The sequence below is a fragment of the Epargyreus clarus genome, unplaced genomic scaffold (assembly GCF_041222505.1).
Source record: "Epargyreus clarus isolate Ecla_fem2 unplaced genomic scaffold, WU_Ecla_fem_2.2 ptg000007l, whole genome shotgun sequence".
In the NCBI taxonomy this organism is placed as follows: domain Eukaryota; kingdom Metazoa; phylum Arthropoda; class Insecta; order Lepidoptera; family Hesperiidae; genus Epargyreus; species Epargyreus clarus.
Window position 1 is genome coordinate 22,560,658 of NW_027332215.1, and position 14,917 is coordinate 22,575,574.

At 37.8% G+C, this 14,917-nt stretch overlaps 1 protein-coding gene across 1 annotated transcript in view; it reads right to left on the reverse strand.

Annotated features, from left to right (window-relative positions):
- Snmp2 (sensory neuron membrane protein 2) overlaps window positions 1-14,917 on the reverse strand; it is a 112,680-nt gene that overhangs the window by 65,649 nt on the left and 32,114 nt on the right. The window contains exons 5-6 of the mRNA XM_073075119.1: window positions 8,910-9,151; window positions 6,630-6,817 (exon numbers count right to left, since the gene is read on the reverse strand). Of these exons, the coding sequence (XP_072931220.1) occupies window positions 6,630-6,817; window positions 8,910-9,151 (430 nt within the window). The remainder of the gene's footprint in view (window positions 1-6,629; window positions 6,818-8,909; window positions 9,152-14,917) is intronic.

The window sequence follows — 14,917 nt, forward strand, 5'->3', positions numbered from 1 at the left end:
CTTTTTTTGAATTCTTGACAAATTAAAACATTTTTAGACAAAATTTACGAATAAATAACGAATACTGCGTAATTTATATAATAAATAAATAATTATTTCAAATATTTTAGGGACATTTTAGCACCGAGACGTGGCAAAACTTTTTTACGCAACTATTTCAATTGTCAAAACTGGTTACGTTTTCTTGTTAGGAGTGAGCAATCTTTACTAATCTATGTTAAAACCTTAATCTGTTCATTTCTTTTAAAGCTGACTGTACACTATGATTTACAAAAACTATATAGAAAAAGGTTTACATTTTTTACTAACATGATATCAGCGAGTGATGCAACTCTTGTTAGCAAAACATGTAGATAATTTCCTCCTCTTCTTTGTTTACTGTGTTGAGTTTTTTAATTGAGTGTAATTGATCGATTTTGTTATAATTACTGCAACGTGTAACAGTGTATTAAGTAACTTCTTAGACCCTATTCATAGCATTATTTATTGGAAATTACTTATAATAACTACGATTTTTCCTAAGTAAGTTCCGATTAAATGAAACAAGATGTCGTAGTGACTTTTTTGCTTCCTTTATTTCCTCTTGAGAAATTACTTTTAAAATGCATTATTACTTAATAGAACTAGCCTGGCACAAAGGTTTCTGAAAAATTGTGAATTAGGCTCCGTTTGTCGCCGCCAGGTACCTACATCTTATGAAGATATTTAACAGTAGTGTTTTACATTTTATATATACAACACAAGACGGACTGCAAGCAGTCCATCTGACGGTAAGTGGTTACTGCCGCCCTTGAAAATGTAATCAAATCTAGATAGGATTAGATATTCCTACCTGGGATCGGCCACATATGCACCCCTACCCCAGTGGGATTAAGCTGCAACGCCTCGTAAGTTCGTCTCCCTTACCACACCCTTCAAACCAGAACACAACAGCGCTTGACACTACTGTTAACAGACAGAAATAGGTGCGGTGGTGCCCCCGGAACTATAAAGGGTTCTACCTTTAGTATTGTACGATTTTCATGTTGCACGATTATAATATAAAACTACATAGCAATATTTTTCAGTTAGGTTAGTTATCCAAATCGATTTAAAAAATCAAAAGCTATTTATTTACCTACGAATTGTGTGAGTTTACCGAGCGCTCAAAGTTGTAAGTCACTACTTGGAGAAATGATTTTTTTACAAATTTTATTTAAAATCTGGCACGGTAAGGAATGATTAAGTAAATAAGACGATGAACTGTACAATATTAATAGCGAGAGGTATAAAGATGATAACACTATTTGCGGATCTACCTCTGGCCCCTCGCGATCTGGCCAAGCCTTTATAAGGGAGTTGCGAAAAGTTTTGATACTTCATTATGCACTTAACTGAAATCTTGTTACGAAAATACTGATTTTATATTAGTAAAATAATAAAATACAGAATAGAAACAGCAACGGTGGGGATCGTGAAATCTTTATATATATGTTTCTTATGTGCGTATGTATGTCACTGAACTCCTCCTAAACGACTGGACTGATTTTGATGAAATTTGTTGTGTGTGTTCAAGGGGACTGGAGAATGGTTTAGATTCACAATTTAGTCCGTGGGAAAAGGTTTTTTTATTTAATTTTTAATTCGTAAGTTGTTGATTTTAGAATGTTACATATTGGATTCGACAGACTTCGTTACCATCGCAGTTTCAAATACTCTATCTATTTTTCAAACCCGTAAGTGATAAGGGTTGTTCAGCCTTAACATTTTTTTTTGTTTATATGGCAACACAACGTTTGCCGGGTTAGCTAGTATATCTATAGATAAGGGTTCGTGCCATCAAAAAGATTGAGAAACAACTCGCTAAACTATCATTTAATTGTATCCTGTTTTACATATTTTTTCTGTCGTAAAATCACAAGCATTAACTTCAGAGTTAAGTTTGTGTTTGCATTTCCGAATAAATCTACCAAACGTTTCGTTTTACGACAAACTGTTTACAGTGGGTACCTCTAAACAAACTTTTTGGAGCTTCCTCACAGAGCAGGCGGACGTGGTCTTTTACAGGAAATAATTCGGAAGTTTTTACTCTTTGTCTTCACTCAAACAACTTTGGGAGGTCAAGCTTATAACTTAACATTGTTCCCTTAACTGTATGTTATAATTTAACAGTATTTTCTCAAGGGCTAGGGCATTTGTCCCTGTAGTTTCGGGACCACAATAGGGCTAGGGTATCCCCTGCCTATCGTAAGAAGCGACTAAAAGGGGGCTTCCGGGGTTGCGGGTGGCAAGAGTGGGAGCTCGAACCGCCCGGCCAGCAAGCCCGGGAAGGACGGCGGTATGTACGGCGGTAGGGAAGCAACGCGCTAAAAGGACTCCGGTTGCGTTTGGAGATCCCGGATCCCTGTACACAGCACCGAGGACGGGGAGACCGGGGAGTTTTAGTGTGGTAAGAGTCCCATATAACCCTGCGTCACTCCCACGGCACCGGGTACCTTTTGAAGGTTTCACCCTCGTCAGCAAAAAAAAGGTTAGTAGTACTGTACATACATAAATCCATCCAGTCAGCTAACTTTCGCCCTTAGAATAAGAATTTAGGATAGAAGCTGAAGCGGTGTGAACACAATATCGGAGATATGGACTTTATGGAACCATCCATAAAGTCCATATCTCCGATATTGTGTTTTCGTATAGAGATTTTGAAATGCTTGAAAAAAAGAGGTGCGTGTGCGATTTGAACCTCAAACCCTACGCTTGAGAGGCTAAATTTCAAACACTACCACTAGGCTATGGCTGCCTGCATTGTTATTGATGTTACATGGTGTTGCACAAGAAAATGCTCATTTAGTAATACAAAACATGGCTTAAATGTACAAAAATGAAGTTTGTACATTTAAGCCATGTTGTTGTACAATTACAATTTTATATTTATAACAGTTGAGTACTTACCAAGCGAAATTTTCCGCAATTTGAAAAGTTTTGTTCTAACTGTAGCAGTAAGTGGTTACCCTTACGTCCAGCTGAATAAATCCGTACTCACGGACCGACGGAAGCCGCCACTAATGGTACAAATAGGACAAGAGTCTTCTAAGCTTTAGTGAGTTAACTTGCTTACTCTTTTTTGGATGATTCAAATGTTCCGATAATTGAGCAAAGACATACTCGTAAATAGATAAATACCATGTAAATTGTTGGCTTGTTATAATTTAATTTGTAAATACTATCTGCGTGCCAAAAAACAATGATGACCCAGTGGTTAATTAGCGGCCACAGATCCGAGGTTGAAATCCTAGGCACGCACCGTCGGCTATTCGAATGTTATGTGCAAAATAATTATAATTTGTTTTTAGGGTAAAGGAAAATGTTGTGAGGAAACCTGAGAACTCGTAATAATAAGTTATCGTAGGTATAAGAAGTCTACCCATTCGCACTTGGCCAGAGCGGTAGACTACGATCTAATCTTTCTCATTCAGAGAGGAGACCCCTGCCCAGCAGTGTGACAGTAATGGGTCGATGATATTGATGATGTGCCAAAAATCGCACATTCTATTTTTCATATTTCTATTAAGTTTCACCATTTCAAAAACGGCGGGAACTTAGTTGCCAACTTATATCCTCGGAATTATTAATTCACAACACACAATTCCAGTTTTAACTGTTGAATACAACACTGTCATTAAAACACCAACAAACAAAACAGTTATTTACCATGTACTAACATACCTAGTAACGCTAGACCGGACCCCCTAGATGCGCTAGCCCGTCATTTTAATGGGTAGGAAACTCGACCTTTTAATTCTGATAATTTGGGATAGTGACTTGTGTTACAAGAAAAAGACGAAAGGAGAGCTCGTTCCTACTGCCGTTCAAATTTTGATTCCGAAGCCTGTTAGCGTACCTTATTATTTAGATTAAAATTGTTCTAGTTGGCGTCAGTTTAAAAGCAATTCGACATTTTTTATTTTCTATTAAATCCGGCTAAGTACGAGTTAAACTCGCGCACCAAGTATTCCGTACCAATCCAACACTAAAACTTAATAGGTAACAGTGCCAACTGCAATTAGTAAAGATACACATGTGCTACAAGAAATTGTTTTTGACAAATTGCATGGTTCTGTGAAAGAAAAAATGTTTCTTTAATTCCGTTCCTTTACAGTTCTTTTATTACAACGAAAAACGTCTGCTTAAAATATATCCTGTGGTTAAAATTAGACGAATCTAACTACACCTTCAATGTTAAATAAAACTTTAAATCCGTCAAGTCGTTTGAGCTGAAACATTTATACGCTTTGAAAAACAGTACTTTTCATGCAAAATATTCACATATTGTGTGAGATTTCCAGGCGCAATCGTTAATCTGTGTTAAAATATTCTCACAGTCCGCCATGATATATTCACCTGGCGTAATAGACTTGGACAGTGACGTGTTAGTTTTGTGATTTAAAAGTGTATATTTTGGTTCCCGTAAAAGCTTTAGCACTTAAGTAAATAAATAAGTAATGCTTTCTGCGCTAGGCATCCTTGCGTCTGATACTAATGTAGAGGTGAGAGGTTGGAGGTACAATGTTCATTGTTTTATTAGATTTCTATTTAAACCAAATTCAAATCTGGAACCGTTATCCGCAATAATAGAAATCCGCATCAGAAATATCAAGGTCAATAATATTTATATCATCATTTTTTAAGGAATAATTAGTATTTCAAGGAGAATAAATGTTTATTGCCAGCCAAATTTGCCAGAAAAACGTTTTCCAAAATTTCAAGTAATGTACATATTTTAAATGGCTATAAATAATTATTTATTGAATTTGACTAGGTACCATAATTTTAGCCAGTTGGACATTTAGTTTTATCAATTCAAAATAAGGACTGCAGCCCTAATTCGTCCATAATCATTATAAACTTAACATACATAAATTTCCTAGAAAATAAGTTACGTTGTTTATTAACTCTTTCCCTTTGTACATTTATTTAATTCATACATTAAGTAGACAAAGACCTTTTGCTGTGCAAGTCTCATTTACTTTTTGTTAAAGCATTTTATGGCCGCAGGACGTTCTTAATCTCATTGAAAAGTAATATATATTGTAAACAAAGTCTTTTAAATACAATTTCCTTTCTCTGTTACCTGAACGCTCTAGAAATTTCATTATTATTATGCAATAATACGCCATAGTAATTTGATAGACGTTACAACGTTATAGGATTTCTTATCGTTATCCTTACTTAATATTATAAATACGAAAGTAACTCTGTCTGTCTGTCTGTCTCTTCTTCACGCCTAAACCACTGAACCGATTTTAATGTAATTTTGTTCATGGTTAGTCTGAGACCCGAGAAAGGACATATGATCGTTTTTATCTCGGAAAGCCCACGGGAACTAGGGATGGCAATCTAAGATCGATTAATCGGAGAATCGATCTTTTGGACCATAAAGTCGATTGTTTTAATCGATATTAGTAACGATTGAATCGTAAACTATGCATTTGATCAAGTGATGATCTTTAGCAAAGTTGTTTTCCATGAGCCCACGAAGGTTTTCTGAAACCAACTCTGGTTGGTACGACCAATTTTCGCCAGATGGCGCCACTGTCATTCCAATGAAGGTACGAATTTTCAGTTTTATGTATGTTACTATGTCATATTATTTTCTTCTAAATGCGGGCTAAGCCGCGGGCAAAAACTAGTTGGTCATAATTTTGAAAGAGTTTTAAAATGACGTAGGTAAGTTAAGTAACGTAAATATTACGTTTATTAGTAAAGAAAAATTGAACAAAAAAATAGTGTTCTTCATACCACACGACTGAAGTAAAACTTCTTTAGCTCCATCTATATGTGTATATTAATTTTCTACAACTATTTAAATATACGAAACGTAACTCACTCTCTGTCTATCTTCATTATTATATATGTCCTTCTGAACTTCCGTTCGCCTCGCCCGATGACAGTTTTCGTAACGCTTTCTCCTGGGTCTATCTTAGTCTCCAACTCAAGCATGCGTAAGGAAGTTTTACTTCAATAAAAAATAAATGCATTATCCGTCAATTTCCCATGACTCCTACCCGTACTACTCTTACTCATAAATATGTACATTTTACATTGTTCCTATTTATGATATTAAACTTATTAAACAATGAGCTCTTCTCATCAAGTTATGATAGTTCCTGTCATGTCTATGAACGCTCGTCTCGGAGCTCGGATGCTTTTCTTAAAGTAATAGCGTTAATTTGTAAACTAATCCTTCTTCTTTCAATAACTACGAGAGCACACAAAGCTTCTCGATACGTTCAGACTTTCAGACAAACGTTTCAAAGTTACGTTTTTACAAGGTATGAACGCTCTCCCAGGTGTATGAAACCTTCTTGTCAGAGATGTGAACAGTGAATTAGGAGTGCTTTAAAGTTTTATGTTGAAGTGGCAGAAAAGTATGCGCAGTCCACTTGATGGTAATTTCTGCGGCCCATTGACATCTGTGATGAACCACACATAAAATTAGATTCCTCAACGGCTAAATTGCCTCGGATATGTATATGTACTTACCAGTTTACCTCCCTTCAAACTGGATCACATCGGGGCTTAGCTGCTGTTAGGTTTCTACTACCTTTATAAATGAATCAAGTTTATGAAAATAAATGTCACTCAGTACTTACCTACGCAACTGTAAAGTTCGGCGGCGCCGCGGAGTAGACACCCATTCTCTCGGTTGTGTCCGCTCGCCTTCGTCACATTCAGACAAAAGCAGCCCTCGTCATTGTCCAGGAACCATTCGTTCGCCGAATACCTCACGACGGGGATGCCTTCGTATTCCGTATCGTACTGGTAACGCAACTCCACTGACCTGAGAATATATCGTAAGTTGAGGTGATGAAGTTTAGTAATAATACGAGTAGGCAACTAATTCGTAATTCTCATTAGATTTGTATACAGTAATCTTAATTATTAATATTTCCTCAGAAATCACGGAATATACCGAAGGCACATATTGATAAACTAATCGTTTAAATTTCGATCTTTCACACTAATGATTATGGAGAGCAGATACGATTCCTAGGACAGCAATTTTTGAAAGTCGGATTTTTCAATGTACCAGTCCTGTAAGATAAATTGCTGTAAAAAACTAAACTAGAGTGTCATAAGTTTTATTGACTTCGAGACTTTCACAAACCAAAATATCAAATAAGTTGGCAGATAAGTCTCCGCCATTTTCAAGATTTATTTTCAATAAAAAAGTTTAACTGATCTTCGGGAAAACAAAATGCCCTGTTTCTAATCTTGTAAAATAGGTTGCAGCAAATGGTCAAATTAAAAAAAATCGTAAACCTATCTTCTAACGTAATACCTACAAATCCCATTTCAAGTCCCATAAATTTGCCTGAGAGCACCATATTAGGACGTCGTATCACATGACTGAGACGTACATATACGTTTACATTATCGAGAAGCATTCAAGTGCATGTTATAACACATGTATGTCGGTTGTACAGTCAATGGTCATCCATCTCCCTGAATCCCGCTATTGCTAATTAAAGCTGAGTACGTCTACATGTTGACAAGCTCACAGGCAAATGCATCGATAGGTCGTTTGTCCACTGCCACCGTCACCGAACCGATACCGAGAACGAGATGACGGCGCCGAAGTAGCGGTATATACATTTACTATAGCCGCTTGTCCACCGCACGTCCTTCACCCGAGCACCGTCATCCCTGCCGCCGATATTTCGAGTAGATCGACATGACCGCTAGATCAGCACCGAGATTTTTACGGGCAGATGTGCCGGCAATATAAAACACATTTGAACTGGTCTATAGACTGCTGTCACACGCGTGACAGCTGGAACCAACTAAACCGGCGATATCGGTCGCGGCGGACAAACTATCGCCGTCACGTCATATTAAAATCGGCCCGAAATAATCTCGTTCTCGGTATCGGTTCGGTGACGGTGGCGGTGGACAAGCGGACATAGGGTAAGTAACAAAGCCGATTAATTTTGCCATTTCACCATCCACCCGGCATAATAGAGAAGCAAAGGCTACGCTCATTAGAGCGACGTTACGCGTATTAGTGTTGTGCTGAATAATAAGTTTACAACTTTACGGTCATTTTTGCATATTTTACATTTAAGTTTAAAATCATAAATTTGTTTGTCTAGGATGTCCCGTATGTGAAATACGACGTAATGCGTAAAACCATTAATTAATTTGCACTTTCTGTTTGTATACATTTGTATACTGTAGATTATAGTATTTTGCAATAATCTAGAAGAAAATAGATAAAAATATACATAGAAAATGTAAGACTTTGTTAAAAGCTTTCAATCCCTTTCTTTTTGTTATACTACAGTATTTTATTATGAGGTTAAGCTGTAATATTCTATTTGAAATGTGTTCGACATTACATAGAGCAGTTTCCAAGGTGTCGCCGGCTTTGTCTCCGAAGTCTATTAGGGCTCTTTGAAGCGCTTTTGTTCCTCGCAGTGCATTTATTTCATAACGCTTAGAACGTATATGTGGGAAAAGTTCATTCCATACTTCACAAAGGCGTACCTTGTTGTATGAATTGTTTCATGTTGGTTAAAAAACAATGCGTCCTACACATATCCCCACGTCCCCTTGGGTGGCACGGGCACACACCTCTGGACACACGGTTAGTGCAGAACAGACATGCAGACCCAAATCGAAAATCTAAAGCCATAATTAAAAGTCTGCTTATCCTGGGATCGAACCAGGATCCCGCTGCATGGCAGACTGATAAGTTTATTAACCATTTTCTGTAACTGTTGATTTTGGCTTGTTTTGGTATCCAAAGCGCCACAAAACAAACATACAGAGGTACCTTCTCACAATAATATATACATAGGCTGATAAACACATTACTCTGTATTGCTCGCGCGGTCGTATAAGAATAAGATAAGATTAGTATTAAGGCTTACCTGCATATATCGGTATTGATGGCGAATATAGATCTGTCTCGGTCGACAAAGGGCGGGAAGATACCCGAATCCGTTCCGTTGATCATGTTACAGATGCCCGGCTCGTCATCCCCGTCGGGCACCTCGTCGTACACCCAGTAACTGAGATACGATGCGTTGTTGTAAGTGATTATTTTGCCCAGCTCCAACGGATCCTCCAGGCCCCTGTGAGCTACGTACTCGTTGCTCGGCTTATTGTCTTTCTGCAATTAAATTAATTGGAATTGGGAGTCAGTAACCAGTTTCACTAGGCAGTGATAGACTAGTGACTGAAAGTCGGCCTCTCGATAGAAGGTTCCGTTTCAAACCTGTGCTTTCAAAGTTATGTTTATTAGAAATTGATTGTCACCTGCTTTAATGGTGAAGAAAACATCATGTGGAAACCTGCATATCTAAGAGATCTTCACAAAATGTTTCATTGACTTTTATAGCTTTCATGATAATAAAAACTAATATCCGGCATCCTCCGGTTGCGGGTTCGACTTTCACTTGGCTAATTGTATCATTTAAATACGCATGCAAAGTTTTGGGTACATGCTAGTATTAACCGAAACATAAAAAAATCATGCTAGATTCCAATTAGGTCGTCATTGCCGTACTGGTATACGGCAGGTCTAATCCATTTCAAACAGGCATGTCTAGCGGCGCGTCCACACTTCAGCCACGGACGGCTGTCAAAATGCAGACGACATTAGGCTATTCTTCATAAGGACGACATGACACCGCACTGATACTGGTATCACTTTTGTCAGTTTGTCAGAGCTGCCCATAGACAAACATATAAAAAGATAGTACCTGTACCACTATCGTTATATTTTTTTTTATTTTGACGTTACAAAGGTGGTAGAATCATTTGTGGGTCGACTCCGGCGATAGTTACCGCAATACCTAATTCGGCTTAATAACAACAGTGTTATACGCTGCTGTGTTCCGGTTTGAAGGATGTAGTGAGGAAGACATACTTATCCGAGGCGTTTCAATTTAGCCCTAGCAACGCATCTGTGGCGGACCTTAGGTAGGATTCTAATCTTATCGAGGGTTGATTACAAATGTTCATGGCGGCAGTAACAATTAATATTTGGACTATTCGTTTGATACTTCTATATTTAAAAACCTTGTGACGTCTATTCACACACTGTGTCTGTAGTACCGTTGCCGTGCCGTATCGTGTCCTCCCAACGAAGAATAGCCCAATAGCGAATATCCCTGTCGGCCATTGCCGCGGGCAATGCAATCGCGTCCTTGAATGACTGCCTACCGCTTTGTTTTTGATATCAAATCCTATCGCTTTCTCGAGCATAGTAGCTGTCGGTTTTTGAAACAATAAGTTGGTAAATGCATCAACATTTTGAATCTAATTGTCGAACTGACCAATACGTCATTAAGTTGAAACATTTTTTTATGGTTTAAAGAATTATATTTTGTTTGTATGCGTATATTTTGTTCGCTATTTTGATAACCACTTATCTAGTGGCGTCACTACAGGGTGGCAGGACTGGCAAAATGCCAAGGGGCTCCCGGCCTGATGGGGCCCCGGGCACAAGATGCTGCGAGCTCAAAAGTGACCAAAAAAATGCTTATAAATCAGTGGAAAATAAGGTCGCCAGCACAATTACTAAAGCACGCATTCGTGAACGAAAATTTCTTAGGGCCCCATGCAACAGATTATCCTCGAGTCTCATTCTGTCTCATACAGTATTGTTACGCGCCTGCACCCATCGTATTATTGACAATAAGACTATAAGCTACCATCGTAAAATTGACATCTACTCTTCCTCGACAGGTACATTAGGTATACATCGAATCAAATATAATAATATGTTTATTAAAGTTATAATTCTTTAGGTGCGCCATAAGAAAAAAGCTGTGTTGCTTGAGACATTTTGTTGTAAGTATAGAACAAAGTGTGATTCTAAACATACAAATTTAGAACTATTGACACAGTTTATTTTTGATCGTTTGTTATGAACTTTTTAGGCTATAAGTAATTATAACGTGGTCGGATTTTTTTATTTTTTTATGTTGTTCCTATTCAATGGGGCGATGAAATCTTGTTGGCCCAAGGGCCCCGAATTCTTATGTGCCCAGGGGCCTCGGCTTGGCTCGGGTTACAGTGTGGAGCTGCCCTAAGTTTCCCCAAACCAGAATATACACATGACTACTTGCGAACACACGATACAAATATATCTAGTGCTTATCGAATAGTCAGACCAGGACCGCAACAGGGTTGCTCAAAGGAACCGCGGTTAATATAAGCTTTGACTGTAAAATACTCGTAATATACATGTCAACGTTCGGCTGCGTCAAAGAGATCAGTGTATAGAGCTGGAATTATATTCTAGTAGTAGTGAATCAAATTAGATGCACGATGCAGGCGGATTATTGCACGAACTTCCTAATTAAGAGGATTGAAAATATCGTATTAATACCTAAGTATAATAAATACAAAAACAATTTCCTAATGCGAGCAAATGGTCACTAATTATTATAATAAATTATTGTAATACAAATTCTTCTAGTGACTTTCTTTGTCATCATAAATGTGAACTAAAAAGATTGAAGTAGAATTCTGAATAAAGGTGAAATAAGCGTTTCGGCATTTTTATCCGAAAACTAAACACAAAATTTCAGTCTATAATTCAATTCACTTAATTTACTGGGACTATATACAAATAGATAGAACCTATGCTCAAAATTGCAGAATTATTAGTTTAATGTTTCGTCTGTGCGTTTGTTTATCTGAGGCAAGAAAGAAGCTCACATAATAATGAAAATAATCAATATTCCTATTAGTCAGCAACTTATACGGTTTTTTACATATAATATTAAGTGTGCGTTTTTCCAAACAGCGTTGAATTTTCTTTTATTACAACCAAGCTAACAGTGCTATTATTATGTAGTGCTACTATTATGCAGTTTTATAGTGGAATTAGTTATGCAAGCTGACACTTTTTAACACTTAAAATATTTATTTAATATGTTTCTTTTAAAATTCTCCTCAATTCTGTCCATTGGCAAAACGCCTTGCAAGGAGTTTTAAAGAACTAAAGAAGCATCCAAAGAAGGAATTGCTATTCAAATGCAATTCTAAATGGGATCCAGTCTGGAGCAAGCGGTGACGCGGAGCTAATTACCCATCAGTTAAGTAGTTTGTTGAGTTGTTGGTTCGCGGTAAAATTATGGCTCTTGTGCCGTGCGCAGACGTAATATTCTTGAAGGGCTTTGAGGCGCTCCATTTTATATTCATGTAACAGAAATTGCACTACCTTTGACGGCGTTTAAATATGACGTTTAATTTCCTCCTGTTTTGTCGTGCTGTGTTGGCTGTGGTGCTGCTTTTCGACATCAGGGCACGCGTTATTAGACATGAAGAGTTCTAATAAATAAAATAGATTGTTACTCGATTACTACTTATCGCATTAATTAAAAATGATAACAGTGCAGTATCTATGCTAGTCATACGAATAGGCGTAATAAACGATATAGGTACCTAGGTAGTCACGTGTGGGGTTCGAACGCGCGTGCGTGTATAAACAGGCGTGATAGGATAATCGCCCCTTACTCCTCAATTATCTAACCCTAGTTACTGAACTTTTATGGCACTAAAACCTCCCCAAGTGGACGACCTTAGCGCTTCGTGGAGAACTCCGGGATCTCCGACGGAACACAACTGGAGTCCGCCGAGCGCGATGCCCCCTATCAGGCTGTGTCCTGAGGGAGCAAGTTAAGCTCCTCCCGCACAACTGGTATTTACGACGGTATGCGACCACATATATCGCCGTCCTTCCCGGGGCTGCTTGCTGGACGGATCGAGCTCCCGCTCTTGCCGCCCGCAACTCCGGAAGTCACTTTAAGTCCCTTTTAGCCCCTCTTAAGATAGGCAGGGGATCCGTAGCCCTATTCTAGTCACGGGACTGCAGGGAAGGAGTTCTTTAAAGCTAAAGAAGTATGGTATACTAAATACCCGCTAATTATTTTTACTATATTTGTGTGCCGTGTGTAAACCTTGAACCCACTATGTGGTAGTGGTGTAATGACCAGTGCTCTAAGTCAATTACACTACCTATTAACAATTCTACCAACAAAAGAAAATAAAAACTAAGCTTTACATTATTTAAGTAATTTTCCGTATTTAAAAAACCGACCTTTATATATAGATGACAGTGAATATGACCAAAAGTTGCAGATATTCTGGGTTCGTTATTAATTTGCTGCTCCAGGTAAAAATGTTGATTAACAAGGGAAGTTATGGCTTTTATTCCTCGCCATATGCAACTTTCTATACACCGCCGAATAACAACTACGGCGGTGCAAAATAAGCAAAAGAACACTAGATTCCTACACCGGTAAATTTTGTTGCGCTTTTATCATTCGCCGGCATTCTATCCATCCATATTCGTTAACGTTATTTTGTTTGTTTTATTTTATTCAGTTTCCTCAAAATAACATGTATGGTTAGAAATATTAAAAACGATATTTACTAAACAAAATGTATTCGTATGCAGCAAAATTGAAGTTACATTCATCTTCCAGACATTATTTGTAGAAAGAGGTGTTTTTTTTGAACCGGCTTGTGAAAAATCAGAAAATATGCAGCGTAAAATATATAATCCTCAATAAAATAAGAAAATAACAAGACGATGCTACAAGTAAGCAGCTTACTAAATCACTTGAAGTTTCTCTCGCAACGCTATTGAAATGTTGCGTTGGGATTTAATCCGATTATATGCTACAACAGACGTCGGAAGGACGAGGCATAGAAACATACTTAGGTATAGTTACAGCTTAAATATTATGAGAATGTTATGGATTGTAACCAAAACTTTTTTTATGTAATACAGGAGTAGCAGACGAGCATGCAGTCCACCTGATAAGTGCCGCCAATGGACATCTGTAATCAACACCAGATAGGATAAGATATTTCTACCTGAGGTTGGCCACAGATGCTCCGCTACGTCTGAAGACTAAGCTGGAACGCCTCGGACAAGTATGTCTCCCACACTCTTCAAACGAGGACACAGCAGCGTTTAACATGACAGACAGACGGGCTCAACGGACGGTCCCGTTTTTACCCTTTGGGTACGGAATCCTAAAAATAGCTAAGTAAAAGATAGCAACTTAAAGTTCGTATTTATTGAAATCCAAACTACTATTCAGGATCGTTTATCACTGAACTTAAAGGATCAAAGTATGCAATTAAAAGTTGGACATTTTTCTTTTCGCTAATTGTGCACAGTATCGCTTTCAAATTGCGAGACTCAACCGTCTGCTTCAATTCGCAAAGTATTTAATTGCAACTTTGCAGACAAAGATGATCTTCTTTCGCACTTGCTCACATTTCAGTGTTTAGTTTTATAATGAAATGCATTGGCATTCATTGGCACTTTGAAGATCAGAAAAGCATAGTGAGGATCCCTAAATCCCTGAGTACGCTGTAATATTATGAAAGGTACGGCAAATTGAAAGCAATACTTATTTGATAACGTTAGAACACTTATTTCCAAGGGTGGTAATATAGAAGGATTATTTAATTTTACAGGGTTTTGGTACATTAGGTTGCCACTCCTGAGAACTAAGAAGGTCCAAAGGCGCAAAACTGCTAGTCCGCTCTGAATATAGAAATGAATCGCGTCGCCATAGTAAATTGTATGACTATACCTGCTCGCAACAACTTTAGAGCGGACTATCAGTTTGGCGACTTACATACATATATAATGGTCGAGTCCAGAATCTCCTTTTTGAAGTCGGTTAAAGATGTATCGATTTTATAGGTCAATGAACACATGGCATAGATAGAATGATATATTGAAACTGTACGAGCGGAATATGTTTAACATCACACACTCTAGTAAAATGTGGATGTTTAAAGGTTGGTGTTCTGAAGTATTTTATATGCAAAATTAAATTGCATCATCCGCCGACACGGAGTTTTCCGCACATTTTCACGCATATTTTTCTGAAATCTGAAT